The sequence below is a fragment of the Antennarius striatus genome, chromosome 15 (genome assembly GCF_040054535.1).
Source record: "Antennarius striatus isolate MH-2024 chromosome 15, ASM4005453v1, whole genome shotgun sequence".
NCBI classification, from domain to species: Eukaryota; Metazoa; Chordata; class Actinopteri; order Lophiiformes; family Antennariidae; genus Antennarius; species Antennarius striatus.
In genome coordinates, this window is record NC_090790.1 from 15,713,413 (window position 1) to 15,740,440 (window position 27,028).

Consider the following 27,028-nt stretch of genomic DNA (forward strand, 5'->3'; position numbering starts at 1 on the left):
ACCAGTTTATTTACATAATCATTTATTAACTGTGGTTTGTGGAGGATGGAAGAGAGGGTACTAAATATTTTAGAACAAATATTAATACAAGAGATGTGTGTAGGAGTGAGAGCAGACATTTCTCATCCGATTCTAAAGATTTACACCATGTCAAATATTCACTGGAGTGTAAATGGTAGAGGGTAAATCTGACAGGTGAGGCCAAATTATTTTATTTCACCACAGTTGGCAATGACAACTTTGGATTTAGGAGTTCCACTCTTTGTGCCATGCTTCTCCATTGCCTTGACAACATCAATACCCTCCAGAACGCTGCCAAAAACCACGTGTTTACCATCCAGCCTGCAAAGAAAAGGATCCGATTAGTATGAAACAAACCCACTAGAGACTTGGAGTGCAGTATCTGGTTACCAGTGAGTTGGAGCTGTGCAAATGAAGAACTGGGACCCGTTGGTGTTCGGTCCGGCATTAGCCATGGACAATGTTCCCATTTCTACGTGCTTCAGCAGGAAGTTTTCATCATCAAACGTCTCCCCATAAATGGATTTACCACCAGTTCCATCATGGTTGGTAAAGTCCCCACCCTGCAAACAGACGTAAATCCACTGGAATTATCAACCAAACCAGAGCTCAGGTTAAATGAAACTCATAAAAAAACAAGAAAACAGGATCAGCTCCTTTAATTCGCCGTACCTGACACATGAATTTAGGAATGATGCGGTGAAATGAGGAGCCCTTGAAGCCGAAGCCCTTTTCTCCAGTGCACAAAGCACGGAAGTTCTCTAATATAAAAGACAGTAAATTAATTATGAAACCAATGAAATTATAGATAAATGGTAGGTTGACATCGCAAGTAAAAGCATCGTTTACGGTTGAATCTCTGGTCTTATGTCCTTCAGGTCTTGAGCTTTGTGCTCCTTTGTACCCTTTTACCGCTATTTTCCGTCATGTTGAATCAATTTAAAATCATTTTGAGATTCTAGTTATGTTTTTCTATATTTTTTAACCCTTCATTTTGAATTTCTAGTCATTTTACTTTTGTTTCAAGCATCCATTTGCAATCATTATGTCCTTTCACCACTATCATTTTACATCTATTTATAATCAGCAATTTTCTTACAACACGCATCTGCAGGACATTAATGTAAAATAAGCAGGGAACTGCATTCATTTTATGGCTAGATTTGACTTCTCTACAAACTATCAAACTGTTTTGATGCCATAACTAAACACTTAATTTCTTCATGTGCTTGACAGGTATTTCCTGTATGATTTTCAGATTCCGCAACTACTAGTAGCACACTCTAGTAATCACTCGCATGCATATATATATATATATATATATATATATATATATATATATATATATATATATAATTATTGTGTACAGGCCCTGAACACACACACACACACACACACACACACACACACACACACACACACACACACACACACACACACACACACACACGGCCTGTAGGCATGCAGTGGGAGGTAGAGCGGCAGGCAGTCCATGCTTACTCCTAATGAGCAACTTGTTAAAGAGGGGCTGTGCCTTGCTCAATGGCACCTCGGCAATGCTCGGGAGGTGATCTGACACTACCCACTGTCAGTTCACACTCCGGGTAGCTGGGCAGGAGCGAGAAATCGAACCGGCAACCTTGTGATCATTGGACGACCTGCTCTACCGCTGAGCAACTGCCGCCTCCTAATTCTAATCCCACTTTCATTGGCCTCAACTGCTCTTCTGTGAATAATTCAATGGCATATATGATGAAATTATAGCTAATCTCAGAACTTCATTTTGTTAAAGAGTTGTTTATTTTCCATTATAAATACTGATACCCTTTGTTATGAGCACTAACAAAACTAATTTCATCCATTTGACTTCATATTTGTTATCGCAACATTCCCATATATACAAACATACATTTTGTCTATATTGGAATTGAGTTTTATTTCAATTCTGATTGTTATTTTATTCCAACATTTTTGCCAAACCTCTGAAGATAATTTGAATTTGTTAAAGTTTACTGACCTGCAGTCTTTGGGACCTTGTCAGCATACAGCTGCAAGACAGAATATCAAACATGTTTATATGCTTCATGGTTTGATAAGCAAAACCTTCATTTTTAAATGACAAAATTTAAGGTATTAAAATGTTTCAAATGAGTTTTAACCTCATTATACAAAAACATATTCAGATTATACTACATTCAAATACAGAATCCTGATTCACTCTATTTCATCAGTTTATCTGGAAGCATCCTCCAGTCTGCCATAATTAAAATGTTCAACAAACACTTGGTGTCAAATATATTTGGCATCATATCTCACAGAATAATTGTACATCACATTTTAATCACAGATGTTCGTTTTATGGCTTTGATGATGAATTTTGCTATTGAATTTTGAACAGTGTTGCCTGCCCGGTGGAGGATTTTTGGATTAAATTATCTGCATTTAATCAAAGTGTTAATGTTTGATAACAAAATGGAAGCCTCGAATGTGCATGTCTTAAAAAAACCCGCATGAATATGGAATATCTTCCAAACACGATATTTGACTATAAAGACAATCAAATGCTAAAGATGAGTGTTTTCCTCACCTCCATTGAAATCCTACCAACGTCGGCGCCATTTATAGTCACGTCAAAGAAAACTCTGGGGTTTGCCATCTTCCCGAACACAATAATATTTCACACTTACGTAAATGAATGAATCACAGACAGCTCTACAGACAGCGACCACGAAGGTCTATTTATACGGGTTCGTGTTCCGGTGAGCCGTCGCTACTGACAGCCAATCAAAGTTGAGCTCTGGTTTTAAAGGACCAATCAGGGCGAGGTGTGATGAGCCTTCATCTCGGTTATCGTCAGAGCAACCACCGAATTCAGAGCAGTTGTTTTTTTAATCCAACTCCGCAAAATAGAAGGGACATAATTTTATTCTAAAAAAGAAATAAAGAAATGTATTTTCCTGCGACAACGCTTGAAATACACTGAATGTAATTTTCAATACCTCTTCGCGTTGAAGCACATTTTGTGACGCAAACCACTTAAAGATTCAAACAGCTTCATGTGCAGATCATATTTTTTATAGAGAACCAAGCAAAAAGTCATTTAATATCACTTTAAATTATATGACATTAAGATTCCTTCCATTTCGATATCTGCAACAAAAAAAACAACTACTTTATTTACTGAAATTGTTTCAACACCAGAGGCGCACACAATTAGTTTTGTCAAATAAAGTGAATTTAATTGAGGAAAGGGACAAGGTAACTGTAGGTACAATGACGATTATGATTAAAAAATAAATAGAAAATAATGGCAATTACAATGAGTTACAAAATATGTGGAATAGTTTACATATTAAAAAGCTTTTTTTTTTTTCTAGCATATTTGCAGTTAAATAGTTTCCAAATATAACATTATTGTGTTGCTCAATTGGCAAATATTTCCCACTGCCTTGTCTGACCACAAATGGAAAATCACTCATAGAAAAAACGTCAGCTTTAAAAAGTGGTATTAAGAATCATTTTAACTGCATTACTCGATGTCAGCTGACTGTTTTCTGTCATACCTGCTTCTGTATGACCTCTTTACAACTGGTCTATAATTTTCTGACATACAGGAAGTATACAGTGTCAACAATGATTGATTATCCAACTAATAACATCAAACTTACCATGATTTGATACACACACGTTCTCTAATGAAAACAGCTGATTATACAGTACATAAACCCGCATCATGATGGGTTAAAATGATTCAGAAACATACTTTGAAATGGCAGAAAATGCCATGACACACAGCTCATATACAGTATGCTTGAAACTCCCCCTGAGGGGGTAAAAACCAAAGGGAAGATGGAATCTTGAAATATTTCACAGTGCTGATGGATGTTGGAGATACAATGAACCTCAGCTCGTATGTATAAGAACATGACAAAGCTCAGATTTTTTTTTCCTTGTTAAAAACGTGAGGATCTTCTATTTCTGAGCAGAAGAAACAAACGTGACCACATCTAACTGCCCGTATCTTACATCATTTTGTACTGAAGGATGATTCTGGTGAAATTACTGATTTTTCATATTGTCATCAAATTCTATTAAAAGAATTAAAACAGTGAGTGATTCGCAAAACGAGTTTCACTAGAAAACGTGCTCCTTCAAAAGTAATCATAAACTTTGACTCACACCATCCTGCTGATGGTACCTTTACCCCAAGAAGACAAAGGCAGGTCATAAATATGTAGTGAGTGCGAAATGTCATTCATCTAATCACAGTGATCAGACAGGTAGTGTGTAGGCTGTGTTTATGACAAATTTATTCTCAACATTACAAATATTCTCTACATTACAAATATTTCCGTAAGCCTATACCACTAGAGATCAGTTGGGGCAGCGAGTGATACAGGAAATGTCTACAGACATGTGGATGAAAAAAATGTTGGACGTCACAACCTCTACCGTCACTATTTTCACTATAGAATATGGAATCTTTACTGTCCTCTGGTGGATGTGTCGACGTTACAGAAGGGAAACGAGCATGTTGACGGCTATTTCTAAAAACGTTTTATTTTTTACCGAGAGGACAATTTAGACGTGAGCGGATTATATTTACTTTTCTGTAACGAGGACTTCAGTTTTCAGATTGAGCCCTCTGAGTTTGACGTTTAAGGTGCTGGGACGCTCTAAACACACTGGAAACTGTTTTGTCCCAGTAGACGTCTGTCAAGGCGATTTGACACCAGTGGGTCATGATTCTAACCCCCATTAAATATTCATGACTTGCCTTTCAACATTTTGGGTGAAAACAAACATTGTATTCAAGAAACCAACATACACACAGGAGCACACAAATTGGTTCGATCCACTGAAAATACTCCCAACATGCAATTTGATGAAAACAGTAATTACTTTTTTTTCTATTTTGGAGATTATTGAACTTTTACGTATAAACTCGCGGGCAATTTTTCAAAAAGTCTTTTTTGAACCATTTGGGTCTGGGCTGAGAGTTACAGACAGGAAAGTGATGATGTTGACGACGAAAAACAGAATCCCTTAAACCTTTAATGGAGTGATTCCTAAACTGGGAACAAGCACGGATTAAACTTGAAGATGGTGAATAAACCAGGATAACAGCACGGCTATTTAAATTTTAAAATATGTTTAAAATTGACTTTACGACTCTGGAATGTTGAAAGAGGGCATACTGTGTGATCTGAACCCTGTTATAGGTGCACAACAAATTCTGGAGACGGTCTGAATGTCATTTTGGTCAGCCTTGGTTGGTTCTGCATTGTTCACCTGCTCCTGATCAGCTGTCAGACAGTCGGAGGAGGTTCTAACACACCAGACATTTTGATCTGAAAACCCTGTCTATTATTAACAATCTCAATCAAGGCCTCCCATTCTCTCCACCAGGTTCCAGTTTCACAGTAAACCCTTTGCTAGCTAAGTTCCACCTCTTTGGTAAACCTAACTTCTACTGGTCTTGAAGGAGCTTTAAACCCAATCTTTATTAACAGCCTTCGATGAGAGAGAGGCCTCGCTAGCGCCGACGCTACGAACGCATAAATCAAAAGCTTTGGCTTGACATCACTGTAGATTTATTTTTACAGGTTGGACTAAGCAACATATCTAGACCCGTGCAGTGTAGACCCAGTTTAACACAATGATATTCATGTATTTGTTGACGACAATGAGGTATAGCTATATGGTGTTATGTGACAGAAAAAGTTGGAGCCTTTGTTTTAATGACCCCTTTAACACAGAATTCAAGCGAGACCCTTCTCTGTGCCAGCTTATTTGTCTTTTCGGAACAAAACCACCGTGATCTTAATCTGTCGGTGTTCTGCTCGTAAGAAACGTGACATTAAAACACAGCATCGTCTGTGTGGATGTGATGATTTACACACACTTTGAGCGGCGCTTTGCGAAAAACCAAATAAGACGAACACATCGTTCCCTTTCACTTGGCACCTCATTAGCCTCGTCCTCCGCTCTGAGACTTAAGAACCTCCCTGTGCTTTACGATTTCTCGCCATTTTTAAGACATTTCTGTTTGGTGTTCTTCTTTTCTGAATTTGTCGCTAACCGCTACTTGATGCTTTCTTTTAAATCTACAGGGTTGTGGGTCGAACACATTGTGACACAAACCCTCCAACTGCCTTCATCTCTTCAGATCGCTCTGTTTAAATTCTGCGATGATGCTACATCAGAGGAGGAAGGAAGTTGACCTGCCCACTCCATCGGCCTTTCGTAGCAGTCCTGCCTTAAACAGGGTGTGTGAAGGGACTTTTGTGTCTTATCTACTCCTCATAAACACATCCCAGTTGACTTGAACAAATAAAATCTATAAATACTTAAATACCTTTAAATCCTTCAGCCTGTGGTTTGTGCTATAGTTTTAATGCTGGTCTAAAAAGTCAGTGTATTCTTCATAGACAGTGTTCCCTCCTGTTCCTGCACTGAATGAACGTCGGAGTACAGCAGGACATTTTCAAAATATATACATAAAACACAATCATGTACTCTCACACAGTCACACGGGTGGCGAGACGGCGCTTTCGACAGATGAGGGCGGGGCTACAGCAAACGGAGAGGCAGAGGCTGGGCTGGAAGATGAAGGTGGTCAGTTGTTCTCAAACAGAGACAGCAGATCGTCGCTGCTGTTGTTGGGGAGGTCGGGGGGGCCCAGGTAGGACAGCAGTTCATCCGGATTGGTCAGCTCGGGAAGAAGCTGAGCGATAAAACACAAAGTTGAAATTTCTTTCTTTTCGTTCTCTGACGTCACGATGTAGTAGATGAGTTTGAGGCCTGGAGAACTGTATAATTCTACTCTTACAAAATACAAGATGAACGGATTTCCACTCACATCAAGTGCATGGTCAGCTCCATCTCCTCCAGGAGCTCCCGGGCCTCCCAGAACGAAGGAGCCTTCCCCCTGCAGCCGGGAGTTCAGGGCACTGGTGTTCCGCGGCGGCAGAGGGCTGCCGGCGTCACCAAGACTCTGATTACCGTGAACACCTGAGCTGTGCTGCTGGAGGATGTTATGGGCGTGTTCTATCCGTCCAGGATGAGGCGTCTGACGTCAAACAAGAAGAAAATTTTTATTTTACGGGCATGACAACGTAAACTTAACAGTTTGGACGCATGAAGCCTGATCGCTGAGCTCTTTTCTTAAGAGGACACCAGAAGTAAGTGACAGAGAAGTGGTCGATACTTTAACCACCGAAAACCTTCGGCGGATAGGCGAGCAGCTGGTTATGACAGTTTTGAGGAACTCGCTGTTGTCGACTTCAGGTTCAGTTCAAGGCTCTCAACTGAGGTCACAACCAGAAGGACGAGACAGTCAGTGTTGAATAACAGCACCAAACAATTTTCAACCAAAGAGATGCTCACTAGTATAGGGATTCATCAGAATATCATTAACCCAAACCTGAATTAGTTCTGCAGTCAGATCAGGGTGGTTTTAACTACATCTCATTGAGGTGTCACACATTTCATACCATTCAAACTCCTGCCTCCTTCTCCGTTGTGGTGGAGGAGGCAGGATGCACACAATCCTGTGTGCTAACAGAAGGGTATTTTATAGATGTCTAACCTGCTCAGACTGATAGGGGAGCGGAGGCGGCGGTCCAGAAGAGGTGTAGTCAGCGAGCGTCGGGGTACCGGGAGTGTTGGGGAAGTCTGTGAATCCTGTTTGGCTGGAGAATCCCTGGCTCCCTGGGGCAACAAAACAAAAGACGAGTTACTTCTAGCCAGCAAATAAAAACAGGTCAGTGTCGTCTTGTGTAACAGCGGAGAGGGGGAGGGATGGTGGGGGCTGCACTCAGGCTCTGCTCTGCTGCTTGAAATATTGTTCTGGGTCACTTCCCATCCAAGAAAGATGGTGTGCAGTATTGCATTCTACAGATTATACATAGCACCAGAAAGGCATGGCTCATAGTAGAACTACAGGCGTATATAACTTAACTGTGACTGAGAGGTTGGTTCACTTCAGCATTAACAATTGTCCAACTCCCCAACAGGTCAAATGTTTGTCCTTTTCAGTCATGAATCTACCTGGCCTGTTGTAGTCGGGGGTGTTCCTCCCTCCTGCGTTCAGACTCTGGTAGGGGGACAACGCCGGGCCCAGAGCGGCGATCATTTCCATCACGTTAGGCAGGACCATGTGACTCGGGCTGACTGTTCGGCAGCGTTTCAGGACCGGACCGTCGGACTCATCCTTAATGTGCAAGTCTGGTTTGATGGGCACCGGCCTCCAACCACACACCGGGTCTATGGTGATCTCCTCGTAGTCCGAACTGAGAAGGAACGCGGGTTACTGCACGTCAATTAGCAAAAATCTTTGTGACATCAAATCCACATGCAGGCACATACTTCTGGATGTAGACGAGAATCCCAAGCATGTACTGGTCCACTTCCAGTCCCTCGAGCAACGCTGTTTTACTAAAAAATGACAGGGATGAAGTGCTGTTGACATTTCATTCTGAGAAGAGCCTGAAAGGTGCAATCATACCTCATTCTAGCACTTACTTGCATACAGGACATCTCCAGGTCCCTCGTTCACAATTCAGCTGCAGATAGGACTCCAGGTCGAAGCACTGCACGATAAACACACCAGCATGTGAACATTGTTTTTGCACACGCACGTCTGCAGGTGTGTGACAGCTCACCTGTATGTGTCGGCAGTCATGACCTCTGGCCGGCAGCTGGATGCGTCTGAAAGTGATCGGGCATTTGAGCGAAACTTTGATCGCTGTCTGTTCCACACCGTCCTCTCCATTCAGACCGGGGGTCCCGGGGATAGTGCCGCTGCTGAAGTTTCTTTTAACTGAAAAAGTGAGATTCTGAATTTTACAGTGCTCTAAAAAACAAATGTCGCTCATTCAGACCAGACTGATTTACATGGCAGTTTTATCTCTGGGTGAAAGACGCTTTTGGCTGCACCAAAACTGAGTCTGCTTTGACTTATTTTGTCACCAAAACAACTCATATTTTGTTATTTTCCAACTTCCGATTTCCAAAAAGGGGGTGAGAAAGGCACATGGCTCCAAAAAGCACAAATATTATTATAAAAATTATTGCCTGATCTTCATTATTTGCACAATGTTTTTTTTCCACTCATATTTGAAGGTATTTTCTGTTGGTGCTTCAAACACTGAAAAAAAGAACATTGTGTTGAACAGGCGAGTGAAAACTGAGGTACACGAGTGCAATGAGCTCGTTTGTAGCCAGCACCCCTGATGTAAGTTCACAAAAGCAGCTTTCCACTCACTCTTGGTGATGCAGTGTTCAGCTGGCAGGAGCCTCTTCTTCATCAAACCCTGCAGAACAGACCTGACTGATGGCCGGTGGACCAGCTGCAACACAAACAGATGGGACTACGGAAAGAGAGGAGGGGGAAAACACGTTTCAGGAGGAGCGAATACGACTTACTGTTCAGGTAAAGTACACTTCACATTGAGACTTACGCAGCAACAGGCCGTCACGGTGATCTGTACAGTGTTACGTCCCGGTTGACACACCTGCTTCAGGTACAGAGGCTTATGGGAGGTTTTGTTGTCGCCTCTTTCGATGCACAAAGGCGTCGCATTGACGCTCACCTGGTTGAGGAGGAGAAAAGTAAATGAAGCGTATTCGTGAAGTGTTATATACGAATGATAATTATCCAGCGGTGATGACGTGTCAAAAACTAAAACTGCTTACTTGCACAGAGGCGGGCCAGTTCGTGTTCATCTGTCTGTCCTCGTGGTGGTAACATTTAAACTGCAGCTCCAGATCAGGTCTGCAGGGGGCGACACAACACAAACCATCAGGGGAATGCTGGGTGGGGTTATCAAACATTCCTCTTTTGTTTTTCCTGATGGAGCGTTTTTAAAAATCACTCAGGAAGGGAAGGTTTGTCCCTCCATATTCACACTGAAAAACTGTTGTGATGAGAATCACTAAATATTTCTGCTTCATGCAGCATCTCCTGTCATCATCTCAGAGCAGCACCTTAAATGTAAAGAAACTCCAGCCTGCCAGCGACTGTATGATGACTGACTTTGACCTTTAATTCTTACCGCATCATGAGAGTTTTGTACACGGAGTCTCTCAGCTGGAAGGCGTGGTTACTGACCGCCAGGTTGTGCTCCAATCTGAATGGCTCCAACACAATTCCATCTCGTACTGGGAAGGTCAGACGCAGGTCGTCGCTGGGGTTACCTTGATAGGAATAGATTTGTTGGATTAAAGAGGAGGAAAATCCTTCCCATTGAAGAATAAGGAACACAGAAGTTTCAAGAGCCTCACCTGTTGAAGGCTGCTGGCTGCTGATGTTGGGTTTGATGTCTGCTGGAAGGAAGGGGGGTTTTGTGTCCTGCCCTGGGGACAGGTAGGGAGGTATGGAGGTGCCAGGCGTCATTGGGGGAGTAGGGTTCCCTCCCATCGGTGAGCTGGGATACCCGGGCATCACAACGCCCCGGCCTGGCTGAGAGACATTGAGGAAGACGAGTGTTTAGATCTTCAAATCTCCACAGGACATCATTTCGGAGTTCTGGCTGAACCGGACAGTTGGATTAAGATGAGTGGAGTTACCCCGCTAGCTGCAGCCTGTGTGAAGGCGTTATATCCTCCTGCTCCTCCAGACGGCAGGCTGCCCTGACCGTTGAAGGGCTCTGACTGGAGGACATGGACAGGAAACATGTTACTCAGCTAGTTACTGTAGTTAAGCTAACAGTTTGAAGCTAGGAAACCGGAATGGGGGATTATTCCAGCTCCGCCTCTGCACTGGAAGCGGTGGTTATAAAAGCAGTGGATCCAGGGCAGAAGGACGAGACACGATTATGACATTTCGACAATGTGTTCAACCCAAAACTGTGGCATTTTAACGACAGCTAGTGGAAGTAAAAGGAAAACACATTTGAACTGGAGAGGCTGGATGTTACTACCTTGTAATACTGAGGAGGGTTGGGCTGCCCGGCTCCAGGGGGGAACTGTCCTGGGTTGTGGGATCCAGAACTGTACTGACCCATGAGGGGCATCCGACTGGTTGGATAAGAAGGTGAGGGGGCACATCGTTGCTGCGGACCAGCAGGGTACTGCAGAGGCTGGTTAGGGTACCCCGACATGCCCCCAGAACCATAATGCTGCACCGGGAAACCCTGTAAGAAAAGAGGACTCGTGTCCGCTCCATTCTTTACACTCAAAAACACTTCCCTCATTTCGTCTGGTCTGTAAACATCAACGTGTTCCACCAGCCCGAATGTCTGTATTCCCACTAGCAAAACCTAAAGATAAAAATTACATTTACGGCCGTCCCTCCTGCAAGTCTAAACTCCCTGAAGAATCTTGTTCCAAATGTTGTTTGATGTGTTGCTGATGGAATTAAAGAATCTGCTTCTGTTGTGATCTGTCTTTACAAAAAGCTGTGGTTAAAAGCATATTTGACTTAATGTCTGGATAATTCATTCTGACGGAAGAACAAGAAGTAGATTGTGAACTTTCTGCGTCATCAGACGGAGGTTAACATTTGCCAAGCTTGCAAGAAGCAGAGGAAATGAACAACGCGCACTGCATTAAGATAGAACTTCATTAATCCCGAGGGAAATAAGTTGTTAACCCGCTGTATGAGGAAAAGAACTGCTGCTGCTCCTGTAGGTGAACGTCCTGCTTTTGTTTTAGCTTTGATCACAACAGAGATTTATGTAAAAATCAGGGTAGAATTTCATATTTCAATCAGAGTGGGGTGTTAGGGTTATGGTAGCAACTTTAGAACTGTCTCATGTGCGATCAGACATGTGGTCACTGACCTCTGAATGATAGGGCCGTTTCAGCCCCTGCTGTCCTCCTGGGTAGCCCCCGTGTTGGGGCATCTTCTGAGCCTGTGCTGGGTGCGAAGGGTACATGCCTCCACTGGTGGGTGGAGGTCCAGGCCTGGAGGAGACCATGCCTGGAGGAGGGCCGCGGGGGCCCGAATGAGAGAGGAACTGGGTGCTGTAAGAGGAAGCTCCGCCAATCTGGGAGAAACGTGGAAATGATGACGCAGTAATGTAAGAAACAGTCCGGAGGCATTTAGGACACAATGACTGAAATAGATGATGTGGGTTGAAAATTTAAAAAAACCCCACAGTAAATAAAATAATTTTTCTTTCTTTTCGTGGGTGTTATACTAGGTCTGTAATTTAAAATGTGACGTTTCGCATGCGAGTTCTGACTTTTCCTAAGAAATCCTTCTAAGAAATGTGAATTGAATATTTCAAATCTTAGAAAGTTTGTAGCTGCTGCCGCTGTTGGTCACTCCCAACCGACTTCAACTCTCACGCATCAAGAGGAGCCCATCAAGACAGTGTAATCTACTAATGTCCACTCATGCAATTTGTGATGGTGAGGAATCTATATTTCTGATGTAGTGATGGTTTAACGACACCCCAGGCTAAGAATCCTTTACCTGTCCATAGCTCAGCTCCTGATTCTGTTTCTCCTGTATTGCCGCAACAGTTGCGGTGGCAGTGGCGGTCGCCGTGGCAGCAGCGGCGGCCACAGCGGCAGCAGCGGCCTGCGTGAAGTCTGAGGGTGGGCGGACGCCCAGACCGGCACCTCCGCTGTTACCAGAGTAACTGCAGGGGGCAGACGGGGAGATGAGTCTGTGAGGTTTGTCGTGAGCATGACTCAGAGCAGTGGGTAGACATCCAGTATGTGGAGGCAAAACCAGCAGAAATAGAAAGTAAACAGGACAGAGTCAACAAGCAGGAGGAGAAAATCTGCTCCGTGTCAAAAGAACAGGGAAGGGACAACTGGTCATTTGACACCGATGGCTTGAAATTGTTTTCACTTCCTGGATAAGAAATTGGGTTTGAAATCCATCTGGCCGTTTCGTCACTCAGGCTCTTCCGACACAGATTGCACGACAGTGTCAGGATGAAGCCCCTCCTCTCCCTCTCGGATGTAGCTGCTAACTGTTACTAGCTGCTTTTTAAATCTCCCCGGTGTGAGTCACACATGTAACACGTTATCAAAACACGACACCCCCGTCCTGTGCTACCACCTCGCTGGTTTTTTAAAACCAACGTCAGTTCTGCACTGTTGCTGCCTCCACAGCGGGGCTGAGGGGTAGTACGATGACACGCCCCACCTCCCTTAAACATTTATAACCTTACATAACAGTGAGGTGCAATAAAGGAGCAACAGTCTCAGTCTGATATAGCTGTGTAAAATGGGGCATAGGGATTTTTAACCTTAAAAATCCTCCACTGACTTTAGATGAATGATTATATAATCATTCATGGATTTGGGTCCATTTCCAACACCAGCTGATAAAAGCACGACTGCCTCTAGGTCCGATCCTAGTTCTGCTTTTCAGCCCTGCCCCTCGTTTTAGTCGTGCCCTTTAAAGCAGAGTTAGGAGAGGGGAGCAGTTGACAGCGTTTGTCAAGAAATGGGACGTCATCAGTAGATCAGTTCGGGTTCATATAATTATCACAGACATTTCTACAACAGTCAGGTCCTGTAGTGGTTTGGAAGCAGATTCCTCTTCAGCTGGGAATCGGATCAGATTCCTGGTTTGCTCAGGTGTCCCTGGAAAACATGAACGTACTCCAGTTCTACACAGACCTATTGCTGCTACTATTATCCGCTAGAGACGATTGTGACCTCATTTACAGGACAGAAAACACCACAAACTGCATGTAAAACAAAAAAAAAAGTTTAATGTCCAAACCTGCACAAGAATAGCTTTTCTAAAGTGTATGTTAAAACAATCCAATGCTAAAGTCATCTGCATCTATACTGATCATATATTGCGCTGAATTTTCACCTTTTTTTCTGGTTATTAATGAAGATGTAAATGCACTTCTTTTTATTCCGCCCCCTCTGCAAAGCATTTTGGAATTTTTCGACCTTCCATTTCAATTTTTTACCCTTCAGTTTTGAGTCTCCATCTGGTTTGAAGGGTGAACTTACCCCTCCATCCCCTTAGAAACGAGAAATGCTGCCCTACATCACACTACCATGTAAAACACAGCGAGGTAAGGCTAAGGGGTAACTTGGTTTATTTATTTATTTCCACATCTGTTGAAGTATTTCTGTAACTGTGTAAAACATGACGAGAGTTTAATTCGCCGCCACACAGAAAGTCACATTCTGACTTTATTGCAGCTTTCAGAGGAGGAAAGCGTCGTACCTTCCACCGTAGGCTGAGGCCGGGTTGTAAGCAGCGCCAGGACGTCCGTACATAACGGGCTGGCCATAACCTTTAGAGACTGCCTCTCCATACGATTGCTGGCCCATGAACTGGGAGGCCATACCTGGACCCATACCAGGGCTGCCACCGGGCATCATGTGACCGCCAGAGCTTTCACCAGGACCCATGGGTGCACCAAAAACCTGCAGGTCAAACAGACAGGAGTCATGATGAAGAACTATCACACAGGAGAATGGTAGAATGGTCAGGAGTCATCATGAGAGGGGAACTAGGGCAAAACATTAAGCTTAACGTTGCTCTCACTGAAGAGAGACTGAAATAAAGAAGAAATGAAATCAGAAGCTATATTCTGTTCAGTATTGAAGGTATCATCAATATAATAGAAGACTGTCCGACTGATCTAGATACATCATTTCGAACAACTGTTCTTTGTTGTTGTCGGATTGAATACATGATTCCATTTTCCCTCCAAAGATCAATGCTTTATTTAAAGAGTCCATAATTTACTAAAAATATCAAAGACACTGGAAGGAATAATAAATGTTTTAACCTGTTTGTTTGTTAGTTCGTTTGTCAGCTGGACTAATAAGATTTTCTCGTAGAAAGTTTTTGGTCAGACCAGAGTCAAAACAGTTAAACAGGGAGGGTCAATGACGTAGAAAGAGTGATTAAATGTAATTTCTATTTCATTCTGCAATTCTATGCAGATGAATTAAAGCTTTTCTAACCCGGAAGCTCGATAACTGTGGTTAGCACATAAACTCACAATCAGGTCACTGTGTAATAGTTATGAAAGGCCTTCCAACGTCCTCAAGAGCCACAATGTTTTCCTTCACAAATGACCTGGTTGTGAAGCAGCTCATTCTGACTTGAAGTGTAGGCGTGACCTTTAAGAGCAGATTTCAAGTGTTTATTTACAACTGTGTAAAATCACTCCCGACATGTGGACTTAGCTACCGCTAGCTCCGCTAATAATCTTCCAAAGGAAATATTACACTTTTTGAAAAAAAGATGCAGCCTTTACAAATAAAAATGACATTAAATTCCTGCAGCTGATGATGCAGAAGCTGTTCTACATCAGAGAAAATAGAATCCCAGGGCGCTCATCCCCAACCAGTGATTCCACTACAGCTGAACGGGACGGGCAGGGGAATTCTTGATGTGACGGGAGAGCCACGTCAGTTTTTCCTCTGTATTCATTGAACAGCAGCAGGAGCGCCGCTGCTAACATCTAAAGTCATCATTTATCCCCTCCACACACACTCACAAAGCACGGCAGAGAGGAGACAGGTGAAGATAAAGACATTGGCAGCGGATGAAAACGGGCTCGGTAGCGAAAACCTTGTCAATGTTAGAAAACTTTTTTTTTTACCTCAACAAGGCCAGAGTAAAAATAGACCAATAAGACATTTGGATTAAGCTGGAAGTGACGCTTAATGTGAGGCAAATGCTGAACCAAACCCCTGCCTGTTCATTCACTTGTCTGTAACCGATCCGATGGTAGCTGGAGAGCTAACCGGCCTTGTGGGCATCCATTACCTTGGCAAGCTGTTAACACACCAGACATAACTGTGTTTAATTAAAACTGAAAGCTTACTTCAAAATTAAATCATGTCCACACTTCAACCTCCCTGTTGCAGACTCTTCTTTTCTAAACAAAACTGTAATGGAGCTCACCTTCACAGGAGGCGAGTGTCCTCTGCTGGTAGGAGAACAGCTCTCTGTACTATCAAATCCGAATAAATGAACAGCCAAACAAATAGATCAATATAGAATATTGATCCCTCATAGATTCCAGTTGGTATGTTCACTGGCTGGGGCGATCACTGGTTTCTACGAGAGCAGAGTTTAAAGAATAAAATGCCTTATAGGCCCACCTGCTCTAACTTTTAATGCCTTTCTCTGCCTTCTGCTGGACATAATCCCATAATCGTTGAGAAAGAACAAAAAAGCTTAAACCTGTGGCCGGACAGATGATCAGCCGGATAATCAATGAGCTGAGATCAACTAAAGAAGATGAGGGGAGCTGCAAACTGAACTGATTATTTGCTGGGGGTCTATTATTAACAAACACATTCTCATTTAATACACTTGTTCTTTACAAAAATGTTAACCAGACAATAAGTTTTTTTTAAATTTAATTTCAGCAGCCTGACAAATTTAGGTAATGCCTTTATTCATAACAGGGTCAATAAATAAAAGCTTGTGTGACACTGCTACAGAAAGAAATAATAAGATGTCGGTTACTGTTACCTGGCTGTGTGTGGAATTGGTCACGCCCCACACTGTGGTTACTACAGAGAGAGATCCTGCGTGCTGATTGGTGCCTGGTTGCCAGGAGACAGGGTCATTTATGAAGGGGCCGTCAGTGCTGCAGAGGGATACGAAGCCGAGTTACTGGGAAGGTTGGAAGGTTCAGGAGAGCATTCATATATTGATGATATCACAGTGTTTATTATCCCCTCTTTAATCCAAAGCGTTATTATGGGGTGTCTGTGCTGTAGCAGAATAGAGACGGTGCTGAGCTGTGATCTGGTTTGTTCATCTGATGGTTGAGGTTACCTCTCCATTTCCTCCTTTTGCACCATTTCCTCAACAGGAAGCAGTGACACTAACACCACACATGTGCAGGGTTAATAAAAATGTCAACATTTCATCATTTCTGAGCAAAAAGCTTCAGATTTATGAGATGGAATGGAGTCCCTTTTCTTGTCCGGTGTTGGTGGCGCATCCCTCCTCTGGCTCCCTGGTAGAAACAGTCGACAGGCTTTGTGGCTGCGCTCAATTAAAGTGGTTTTGGCTTGAGTGAGCCTAATGAAGATGTTTCCAGAAGGGCTGAGTGGAGAACACTTGGCCGTCGATTGCTCTAACAGTTTGTAATGAAGCCGACTGAAGCCGCTCTGATGGAATTCATTTCTTTGCAGGGGAACCGTTCAGCAGTGACTCCACCTACGGCAGCACTACTAAAGTCATCTGTTTCTATATGATCAGCTGTCTTCTCTGGAGCAACCTAATGTCCCTTTGAATAACTGTGTGAATAGATTTACGCATTTATTATTTATAGGTGTTGTACCTCACTGATTACCACTGACTCATGCAGGGATCATCTCCCGTCACTTCTCTATTCACTGTTCTTCGTGACATTAATAAAATATGATCATGATTATGATTTCTTCTAGATATATATTCATCTTTTCCCATGATCCCACGCTACCTCGTGATGTCATCAATCTACATGCGTTGTTACCTCAACCAAACGATAAGGGTAAAAGTCAGGAAAGAACCCATTAAATAAAAAAATATGAATTTGGATAAAGGACACAGATTCAGGATGATTTTAAGTTGCATCAAATTCACAAAGTCTAGTAATAAATTTGGAAAACCAATAACTCAGGACATTTTAAACGAGGCATTAAAACCAAACATTATGTGTAAAAACTAAACCAGGCAGCGGGGACTCAGGTGAGGTCCCAACAGGTTCGGCTGAGGACAGTATGGGGGGGGTTTACCTTTGTGGATTGGGAGGTAGGGAGGGTTTCATGGAGTTGAGGGGGTTCATCGGATGAATGGGGGATCATCAGAGAGCCCCCACTGTCCTCGAGTGGCAGCCCTGAGAGGGATAAAGACACACATAAAGAGACAGTTACTCAGACCTCATTTGCTGCACAGCAACAATTTATCCTCACTAAAGCCCACACTGTGAGCACAAAGACACAGCGCCCTCCCACTCAGAGCCACTCACTTTAATCTGAGCCAGTGTGTGTGGACTGTGCACATCAAAAACGTTAGCCTATCACTGACTGCTGCAGCTCTGATCGCTCTCAAAGGAGGGGGAGGGCTGCTGAAGCTAAATTTAGCTTGCTGATATCAAAAGGAATTCGTACACACACTACTACTGTTCACTCCTGAGAGGAATCTTCTTCCATTGGTTCAGCCCTGCATGTTTATCCGCCACTTCCCCTCCTTCAATATTCTCTCCGCATCCCTCACCCCCACTGCAGCGATGCTCTCCTCCCGCTAATGATGGCTTCCAACTGACATGTTAATTTTCCAACATCACAGCCACGAACACCCCCCCCCCATACACACACACACATTTCTTTCCTTTTTTACACTTTACACTTTGCAGATTTGGGTCACACACCCTTTTATAAAGGAGGGAAGGGGGGGGGGGGGTCGCTCTGATCACATGTACCTGATTTCCCACCTATCAAAAGCCTCCAGACGGCACCTTGTAACTTCCATCACAGCTCCAGCACACAAAGAGGGGAACACGTAAGATGTCTGAGTCTCAGACTGAAGCTGCTGTGGAATCACGGAGACGTGCCGTTCTCTCACGCTCCCTTCACAGCTTTAACTTCCTGACATTTCCTCTGCTATTTGTCGTCCTCACTGTCAACTCGCCATCCTTCCTCGTCTCATCCTCATCTTCTTCCACTAACCTCTCGGCTGCTGTCGCCGCACTGGAGGCGTTCAGTCAAACCTCAAACGACCCTCAGATCCGTATGGGTTTAGACAACACTGACGTTTAACAACGTCCATACTTCATCCTTCAAGAGATGAAATAAGCTTTTGGTCAGTTTTTTTAATCCAAGGTAGTTTTTCTTCTCTTCCTCCGTGTCATTGGGGTGGTTGTTGGGTCTGTTGACTAAAAAAAGTTACGTCTAGACAACCATGTTGGAATGAAAGGTTCCACCTCTTTGTAATGCTTTAACTGCTGTGAATCAGCAACATAAAAAAGCCTTTACATGATGCTATCACTGAAAACAGTTGAGTTAACACTAATCCAGACATAATGTAGTCTCCACAAATTAGTTGAAAGCTGCCGATTTCATCTGGAGCCAATTTCAATTAACCTGCTAATCAATCTGAGTCTTGACTAACAGCCACTAATGTTAAAGTATGTCTGAACCGCTTGAGAGGCTGGCAGCGAGTCAGTCACAATGATTAAACACTCCCTCTATAACTTAATAAAATAGGAATAAACACATTTCACATTATTTATTAGCTGCCAATCCTGATCATCTCCAGCAACAGCAGAACATATTTTTAACAATGCACACACACTTCAGTGTTCTCTTGTTACAACATCACTCAGCCAGCGATGGAACGGAGACCAGATTCCATTGAATCAAATCTGAGGCGCTTTGCACGTCAGAAAAACCCCATCACCAACACAAATAAAGATTCTACAGGCAAAAATATTGAGCGGATAAAATGAGACGCCTTGTGATTTCTAAAACTGCCCAAACAGACAGATAAACAGATGCCTGTTTATCCATATATTTATCGAGGTTAATGTTTGGACTGTAAACCAGCAGTTCTCTTTATGGACAAAGTCCTAAACCGTGACCGAAAAACCTGTTTCAATAATATGACTGAATATGACTTATTATCTGTGAAAATAAGCATGATTGTGTCACATTTGACTTTGCAAGTGGGAACACTTCTTTAAGTACTTATCATGCATTTAGAAAGATTCCATCGACACCTCGGTATTGTGTTTGGAGCAGACGACTCATGCGGGTTTCAATCTGCAGGACGTCGTCTTCAATCTTGAGTCACCAGCTGACCTCCTCCGATCAACTGTTTTTCATTTAATCCAAGTTTTGGTTGAATTCAACACACCAAACCCAGATAAATTTCTATCAAGTGACAAATTTTCAGGAGATCAGTAGAAATGTCCAATGTTTTCAGTTGTGTCTTGTCTGGTTCATTTTTATCTGGATTATGCATTAAAAAAATACTGGAGGAATGTTTTTAACTGTACAAAGTAAGACTGGAGATACCAATCAACATGAAATGGTTTGGAGCGGTGGGGCACTGGTTGGGTAATACATGATTTATGTCGGACTGCTGGACCTGGGTGGAAGCAAGTGATCAAGTGAGTGCCATTCTCCTTCGTTTAGCATTTTGATATGGTTTCATTTATACGGTTGATTCCTAAATCAAGTGTCTCGCAGAAGCAAATACAGCAAACGCAGACATTAACTGACAAACAGGTCTTTATAAATCACGTCACCCTGATAAAGATTTTTTTAATATAAATTCATGATGTATATGAGTCATCTGTATCTACTGCATCAGGGAAAAAGGAGAACAACATGATTCACGATAAGTGTACGACCTCCTGGGCAGGAGGTGGGCAGCATCTGACATTTGTGTCTGATAAGTACGGTGTCATTAAAATACATTGTACAGACAGCTGTTGATATATTACAAACTAATACTGACACCTGAAATAATTATACAACAAAAAATAAGATTCTCTGAAATGACCCTGAGCTTCACAAGTAGTTACTGTTTACTTGTGTCGGCTGACTGATTAATCATTCAAGCTGTAAAATTCAAGGTATCAACTCTTGAATCCACTTTATAAATATTTTGTCTGGCCTGACAAAGGCTGAAAATAACAAGGATATTTATTTTAATATCACACAAAACACACAGAAGCAGAAAAATAATAACTCTTTGGTATTTACACTTAAAAATGACTTTAACAAGGAAATTATTTGTTGAGCTGGTGAAGTCAGTGAAGTAACCTAATGATTAATCAGCTGCTAGGTGAGCTGTGATTTACTATTAACGCTGTGGTACATGTATAATTGAAAAGACGTGAACAGGTTGATCGGTTTGACACATCCTATTATCAAAGAAAAAGCTGTTCGACAGTCCTGACTGATGAAAACTGTTAAGTGCTTCACTGCAAATATCAATAATGACTTCAAATGAACACAGACTGTACAATACACACACAAGCGTGTTTGATCTGCAGAGCACCTGCCTTAATAAAGCTCTAATTAAGAGCTCAATGGGATCTGAGAGATTACCAACTAATAGCTTCTTAAATACAGTAGAGCAGCCATCATCATGAGAAGCAAACGGCAGCTCGCAGCAACGAAATTATATTATTACAGCAAGGAATGACTCACATGAGACACAAGGATACAGAGGAGAAGTTTGAGAGGAGCCATCAGGAGATTGAGTTCCCTCCTGACACCGGTGAAGTTCAGATCGGCTCTATTTGTATGATTTACAAACTCCTTCAGTTTAGCAGCCACTTAGAAAAAAACATTAAAATGGTGCTAATTAAACCTACAAAGATGCAATTCACATCATTCCTGGTAAACATGTGCAAATCGTCATCGAAAAAATACGCAGCTCACAAGATGTGCTTCAAATACAAAGAGCAGGTGCAACTTTCGATTCAGGTTGCAGAGTTTTGATTTTAGATGAGAATTAAAGTGACTGCTGATGGACTGCGTAACACTCTAGTTACAAAAAGCTTCTTATGAGCATCCATTAACCTGAATATCACAGACCTTTTAGTAGTAATAAGGTTAAACACAACAGCCCAGCTGTATTAATAACTGACCTTCATTAAGAATGATTTGGTAATAGATCTACAAAAGCATTTACCAAATCCTCCAACTCTGCCAGTTCACCGAACTGGGACAAATGACAGGTCACTCAAGAGACTTCCAAACATTTGACCACTAATGGCTGTTTTTATTATTAAACAGTGACTACTCTTATATCATATAATGACAGAACAGAAACAAAAAAATACAGTTAAATATCAAAATTATTTGTATGACAATTAACAATAAGCCCAAATATCAATAAAACCATAATTGGGTTATCTATGTTAGACGTAACTCAGAAAAAAAAAGCCAAAACCCGTTAAACCTTTTACATAAATTAAAAACTTTTGCCAAGTACAAAATTGTATTGCTGTATTTAAAAACACTAGAACATCACCAGACAGAGCTCAAATCTCTTCCAAAGGCCAAACATTCACTTTTATGCCCCTGAAATCTGTGAATCCTTTTTTTTTAAATTTTGGATCAGCAACAAATCACACAAACACACACACACACACACAACACACACACACACACACACACACACACACACACACACACACACACACACACACACACACACACACACACAACCAAAATATGGCTGTATACCGGCTAAGTTCTGATCCAATAATCTTCCCATGTATGTAATATAACAGTGTGGAGGGCGGTAAACGCCACAGTGTTAACTTAACATACAAAGACAAGATGCTCGGTTACACACGCAGACACACACACACACACACACACACACACACACACACACACACACACACCTCAGCCTCTTTATCTCCTTACCTAAACACGGATCCAAACAAACTCGAGCCGAGGCAACATGTTATTATAGCCATAGTTCATCCAGGAAGTCCTGATCACCTCAGAAACACAACATCATCCCGCGCACACTATAGAACCCCGCTGTCAGTTTCAGCACAACCAGCTAACACAATAATTCATCTGCTGATAGTCAGAGCAACGCCAATCATGCAATATAAAACAAGCTGCAGCAGAACAGAACAAAGCATTTCAGCCTCTGTTACCCATCACCATCGCCTACCTGCATGAAAATGCACATATGTTGCACTACATCGCAAAACAAGAAAAAGTCAACGCTATTACGATGTAATAATTACGGTGGTTAAAAAGTCCCGTTTTGGTGCGGGTGGAGGTGCGTTGGTATCCCCCCAAGTTTGAATCTTGTAGCAACAGCAGGCTCTTTAACACACGCAGCCGTTAGCTGCCAATGCTACTTAGCGAAGTTTGTGTAACGTTAGCTTGTCTTAGGCTAGACGTTTAGCTACACGACAACGAGACCAGATAGCTGAAGGGCTAATCGCGTTAGCTTGAGAAGTATAAAGAGCTTACCTTTAGCCTGCTGCTGCTGCCAGACGATGACGGGAGATGGTTAGCATTAGCTAGCTAGTTAATGTCGCAGTCGGGCTAAGACAACGCTGCTCACATTAAAATATACATGAATGTAAATATATATATATATATATTTGCATCGCAGTCTTGCTGATGAGTAGGTTCTCTATTCCACTCTTTAAATATTATTCTTTATGTAAAACTTGTGCGGTGACACCTCTAAATTAGCTATGAGGCTAATTAACTAACTAAATAGCCAGCCGAGTTAATTAGCTTGTTAAAATTAGCTTGTTAAAATTAGCTTGTTGCGATCTTTTTCTTGTCGGGCCGTAACCTGGCAGCTCAGTCTACCTTCCTCATTGCACAATGACCCTCTATAATATATTCATGAGATCACAGGGCTAATGTCTCCCACAGAGAAAGGCATTTTCCTGTCCCTCCTCCCACCAGCCAGGCGGCTGACTGACTGCAGACCGGAGCAGAGGATCATTTTGGAGGAGAAGGTGGTGGCGGATGGGGGGGGAGGGCATAAACAGTGACGTCATCTGCAAATGATGTATGATCCATGCACGTAGCATGTCTCACAGCTATCATGCACCTGCAACAACCACATACGGTATATGTCACAGATTAGTTCCAGGTGTCACTTGAAGCCCAGCCGGTGGAGTCATTAGAGGTGTCTGCAGTATGTTGCCAGAGGGCAGTGCAGAATAAAAAGTCTAACCTGCCTGTGTTTTTCAGACCTCTGTTGCCCTGGAAACAGGTGCAGAGACTTCCCATTTCTTCATTTTTTTTCCCTCTACACTATCCACCACCGCTACCACCTCGCTGCTGCCTTTCCTCCCCCACGACCTGCCGCATAGTACAATCACACACACATTTTGCACTACTGCAGTCATTTCACAATGTCACACAAAACCTGAGCTGGAGCCTTGACCCCCGCTCTAGCAGACATCAGTGCCGCAACAATCTGACCTCCAGGAGGGAAACAAAAAGAGGGGGAGAGAGTGGGAGGGTTGAAATCAAGACCAGTGGGAGTAAAAACAAAGCTGCTCTCTGTGCTTCTTTTGGTGTAAGTGAGGATCAAGTTGGTTATTCTATTTAGAAATGTTACAATTACACATCAGTTGACAAAGAAAGCATGGATGAAATCTCAGACAGCTCTACCTGGATGGAAGGATAGGAAAGAGTGTGAACAACCAGGGTGATAAAATTTGTGACTTTAAAGATGAAAAAGGTGTCATCTTTGTCTCCCTTCTGCAACGAGTCAGCTGGAGATGATGTTTTTCCAGACAGCCCCCAAAACATCATACAACAAATTCATGAGCATAGGAAACACTTTCCATTCCTCCATTGAGCCTAGATCTATGGATATTGTTTTTGATATGGCCTGTAGAAATAGTCGTTGGATGGAAAAAGTGATTTGAAGCAAAGCAAATGCTGAGCATGAAAACAACTTATGGCAGTTAATGGATGTGTGCAGTTTGGTGAAGCTAGAATATGTATTTGGCAGAAAAACAGATGGACACACTGATGACTATAAACTTTCACATCTTGGGGATGAAATGACTCAATTCAAAAAAAATTTGTCTTAATATGGCAGAAACAGGCTTTTTTCAAGAATGTATGAACACAAAAAACTGATCTTTTCAAATCAGATTTGAGTCTCTTCATATGTGGTACTAATTCAGATATGTCCAATTCCTGGCTGTGCCGTATGATCGGAATCAGATTGGAATTTGTGTGAGATGACAGCAGCAATGCAGATGGTCAGTTGATCATTGGCTTACAGTAGAGTTCTCCAGAGGTAAACTTCATTTTGAACAACGAGTCGTCACAAATACGACATTTGTTGCTGTTGGTGACGCAGATGACAATTCGCAATGCATCAGCAATCACATGTCTGCTGTTTGGGTGTTCAAACAGAGCTGGATACAGGCCACTGGGATTCTGAATTCAATTGTGGTCTCACATATCGTATCACATATTATGTCTGGGGGGTCTGTCCAATCAATAAATCAACCTTTAACAGAGAAAATGTGGCTGAAAACTCAGAAGGGGGTCACAGTTTAGAGTTTCGGAAGTGAAAAACTCCCTGTATGTATCAGGGTGACAAAATTCGAAATGGTTGTGGTTGTAAAAGAACTGCCTTTCTTTCCCATGTCTAGAACCACTGATCAACCACTTTGCACAAACACACATCCTATTTTACAACTGTAGCTGTGATTTTGAATTTCATGTCCGGAAGCTCCAGAGAAGGGAGGCAGAAACCCCAGACACGTCTCAGTCTCCTTGCTCACTGGCCTTTTTAAGTCATCCTTGTGTTTCTGCTGTTATGTGTGCATACCATTGTGGTGACTTCTCTTTGGCAGGAGGCAGAACATTCCAGAGAAATGGTTGACCCAGAATAACACACACAGACGCAGGATGACTGAGGTCCTCCACCCTTTTGTCGCCTGGGCATAGACACGTGACATTTCATGGGGGGGGGGGGGGGGCAGTTGTACGCTGCTGCAACAGAAATGCACATGACCATCAGGACAAGAACTCATGACACTCATATCCCAGCCATCCTCTATAACGTCTTGTCGTACACTCAAACCATGGAAATCCTAATTTTCACCTTGTCATCCTTAAAGAGCTCCTCAGGGCTTAAGTATAAAGCTGCAACTGATCCTTATTGTCATTTCTGATCAATATTTTATACTTTAAAGTGTTTGGAAATAGTCTGAAGTCTCTTTTAGTTTTTCACCAAGCCTTCAAACATCTTGTTTCATCCAATCCACCATCAGAAGTTTTATGTTAATCCATTGTCGATGGTTGAAAAGATCTATCAATTATTAAAATATGTCACCAAAGGGACACTTTTTACACCACCAAACAGTAACATTTCCATACCTTCATATATTATAGAAGTACTATTATGATTGTAATTACTTGATCGCCGTGGTTACTGCTTCAAGATTTAGCATGATTTTAACTCCACTTGAAGCAAATGCAAAAGTAAAAGAAAGATACAGGAATAGTTCACTCCAACAGTAAAAATCCAGTCCACATTATGACAGCCTTCAGTTTAATACAATGTGAAAATAATACCTTCATTCTTTTATAGCTGTAAAAGTACTGTCACCATGTGGTATTGATGAGTAAATGAGAATTCTTCCAGCTGCTGCTGTGGCAGATGATTCCCATGTTTCTCCATCCAGAGTGTGATCGTCTGCCTGCGGGATGTGATGCTGTAGAGTAATTACACTTCTGTATTACACAGTTTGGGAGCAGTTCATTGCAGCTGACTCCAACCATCCTGCTATCATTCTACCGCTTGTTTTCCTCCTCTTACATGCTTCTCCTTCAGCCATCTGTTACCAAACATTCAGACTTCACTCTCGTTTGAACTGAAAGCAGAAATTAACCAGATGTGGAAATGAAATGTTTCCCTTCCTGAAACAATCCCAACATGTGCAACAGCTGGAGCGGAGCTCCTTTGTTAATTTAAATAGATAGATAGAAAGATAGATAAATACGCAAACACTGAGAATTTGTATTTACAGTAGTTCCTTAATTATTTGGATGTAAATATGAAAGGTCAAAAATATTTACTGTACGTCTGAATTTGATATTTATCAATGTATAAACTGTATTTAATGTAGATCACATGCTTGTGTGTTAAATAAGTAAAATCAGAACTATAATTGTTGTGAAAATAAATGAACTGACAGAAAAATATTTCAAACTGACCAGCCATTATTATTATTATTATTATTATTATTACTTTTATTATTATTAATAATAATAATATTGATAATGGTAATAATGATAATAATAATAACGTTATTATTATTACTACTACTATTATTACTACTACTACTACTACTACTACTACTACTACTAGTACTACTGTTATTAGGAATTTTACTACTGCTGCTGCTACGTTTGTGGAAACAAACTAATCACTGCTGCCATCTTGTGTTCACAGATGTTTTGGATCTAAAGGCCAGATCTTTCGTGTTCCTGCAACAATTTATTATCATGCTGTGTAATAGGACAATGTACCGTGTAGTAGAATTAACAACAAAATATAGTTATAATCTTTATAATAATG

General features: G+C 42.0%; 2 protein-coding genes across 5 annotated transcripts; both read right to left on the reverse strand.

Annotated features, from left to right (window-relative positions):
• On the reverse strand, positions 1-6,567 carry LOC137608072 (peptidyl-prolyl cis-trans isomerase A-like). Of its 2 annotated transcripts, none has more exons than XM_068334092.1 (5): positions 6,547-6,567; positions 2,039-2,069; positions 694-782; positions 412-584; positions 1-342 (listed from the first exon to the last, which is right to left on the reverse strand). In XM_068334092.1, the coding sequence occupies exons 3-5, from the start codon at positions 700-702 to the stop codon at positions 207-209; spliced, it is 318 nt and encodes a 105-aa protein (XP_068190193.1). In that variant the 5' UTR covers positions 703-782; positions 2,039-2,069; positions 6,547-6,567; the 3' UTR covers positions 1-206. The 2 variants fall into 2 exon arrangements, with proteins under 2 accessions (XP_068190193.1, XP_068190192.1); XM_068334091.1 differs by lacking the exon at positions 6,547-6,567 and adding an exon at positions 2,609-2,930.
• zmiz2 (zinc finger, MIZ-type containing 2) lies at positions 3,245-25,291 on the reverse strand. Of its 3 annotated transcripts, none has more exons than XM_068334090.1 (20): positions 25,274-25,291; positions 17,707-17,807; positions 16,451-16,568; positions 14,177-14,379; positions 12,446-12,614; positions 11,808-12,014; positions 10,947-11,159; positions 10,594-10,677; positions 10,309-10,486; positions 10,080-10,221; positions 9,721-9,799; positions 9,486-9,617; positions 9,290-9,395; positions 8,688-8,845; positions 8,548-8,615; positions 8,392-8,460; positions 8,074-8,315; positions 7,613-7,734; positions 6,884-7,093; positions 3,245-6,748 (listed from the first exon to the last, which is right to left on the reverse strand). In XM_068334090.1, the coding sequence occupies exons 2-20, from the start codon at positions 17,754-17,756 to the stop codon at positions 6,641-6,643; spliced, it is 2,658 nt and encodes an 885-aa protein (XP_068190191.1). In that variant the 5' UTR covers positions 17,757-17,807; positions 25,274-25,291; the 3' UTR covers positions 3,245-6,640. The 3 variants fall into 3 exon arrangements, with proteins under 3 accessions (XP_068190191.1, XP_068190189.1, XP_068190190.1); XM_068334088.1 differs by lacking the exon at positions 25,274-25,291 and adding an exon at positions 22,927-23,376; XM_068334089.1 differs by lacking the exon at positions 25,274-25,291 and adding an exon at positions 22,619-22,885.
• Positions 25,292-27,028: the final 1,737 nt, after the last annotated feature.

Bases quoted from the DNA above. Each gene is read 5' to 3' on its own strand.
- LOC137608072 (XM_068334091.1), bottom strand. From the start codon at position 2,677: ATGGCAAACCCCAGAGTTTTCTTTGACGTGACTATAAATGGCGCCGAC. The intron at 783-2,038 runs GTCAGTAAACTT...CTTTTATATTAG, and splicing joins CAAGGTCCCAAAGACTGCAG to AGAACTTCCGTGCTTTGTGC. The intron at 585-693 runs GTACGGCGAATT...GTCTGTTTGCAG, and splicing joins TTCCTAAATTCATGTGTCAG to GGTGGGGACTTTACCAACCA.
- zmiz2 (XM_068334090.1), bottom strand. From the start codon at position 17,756: ATGAACCCCCTCAACTCCATGAAACCCTCCCTACCTCCCAATCCACAA. The intron at 12,015-12,445 runs GTAAAGGATTCT...CGTTTCTCCCAG, and splicing joins AGGAGCTGAGCTATGGACAG to ATTGGCGGAGCTTCCTCTTA. The intron at 8,846-9,289 runs GTGAGTGGAAAG...TCACTTTTTCAG, and splicing joins TGAACACTGCATCACCAAGA to TTAAAAGAAACTTCAGCAGC.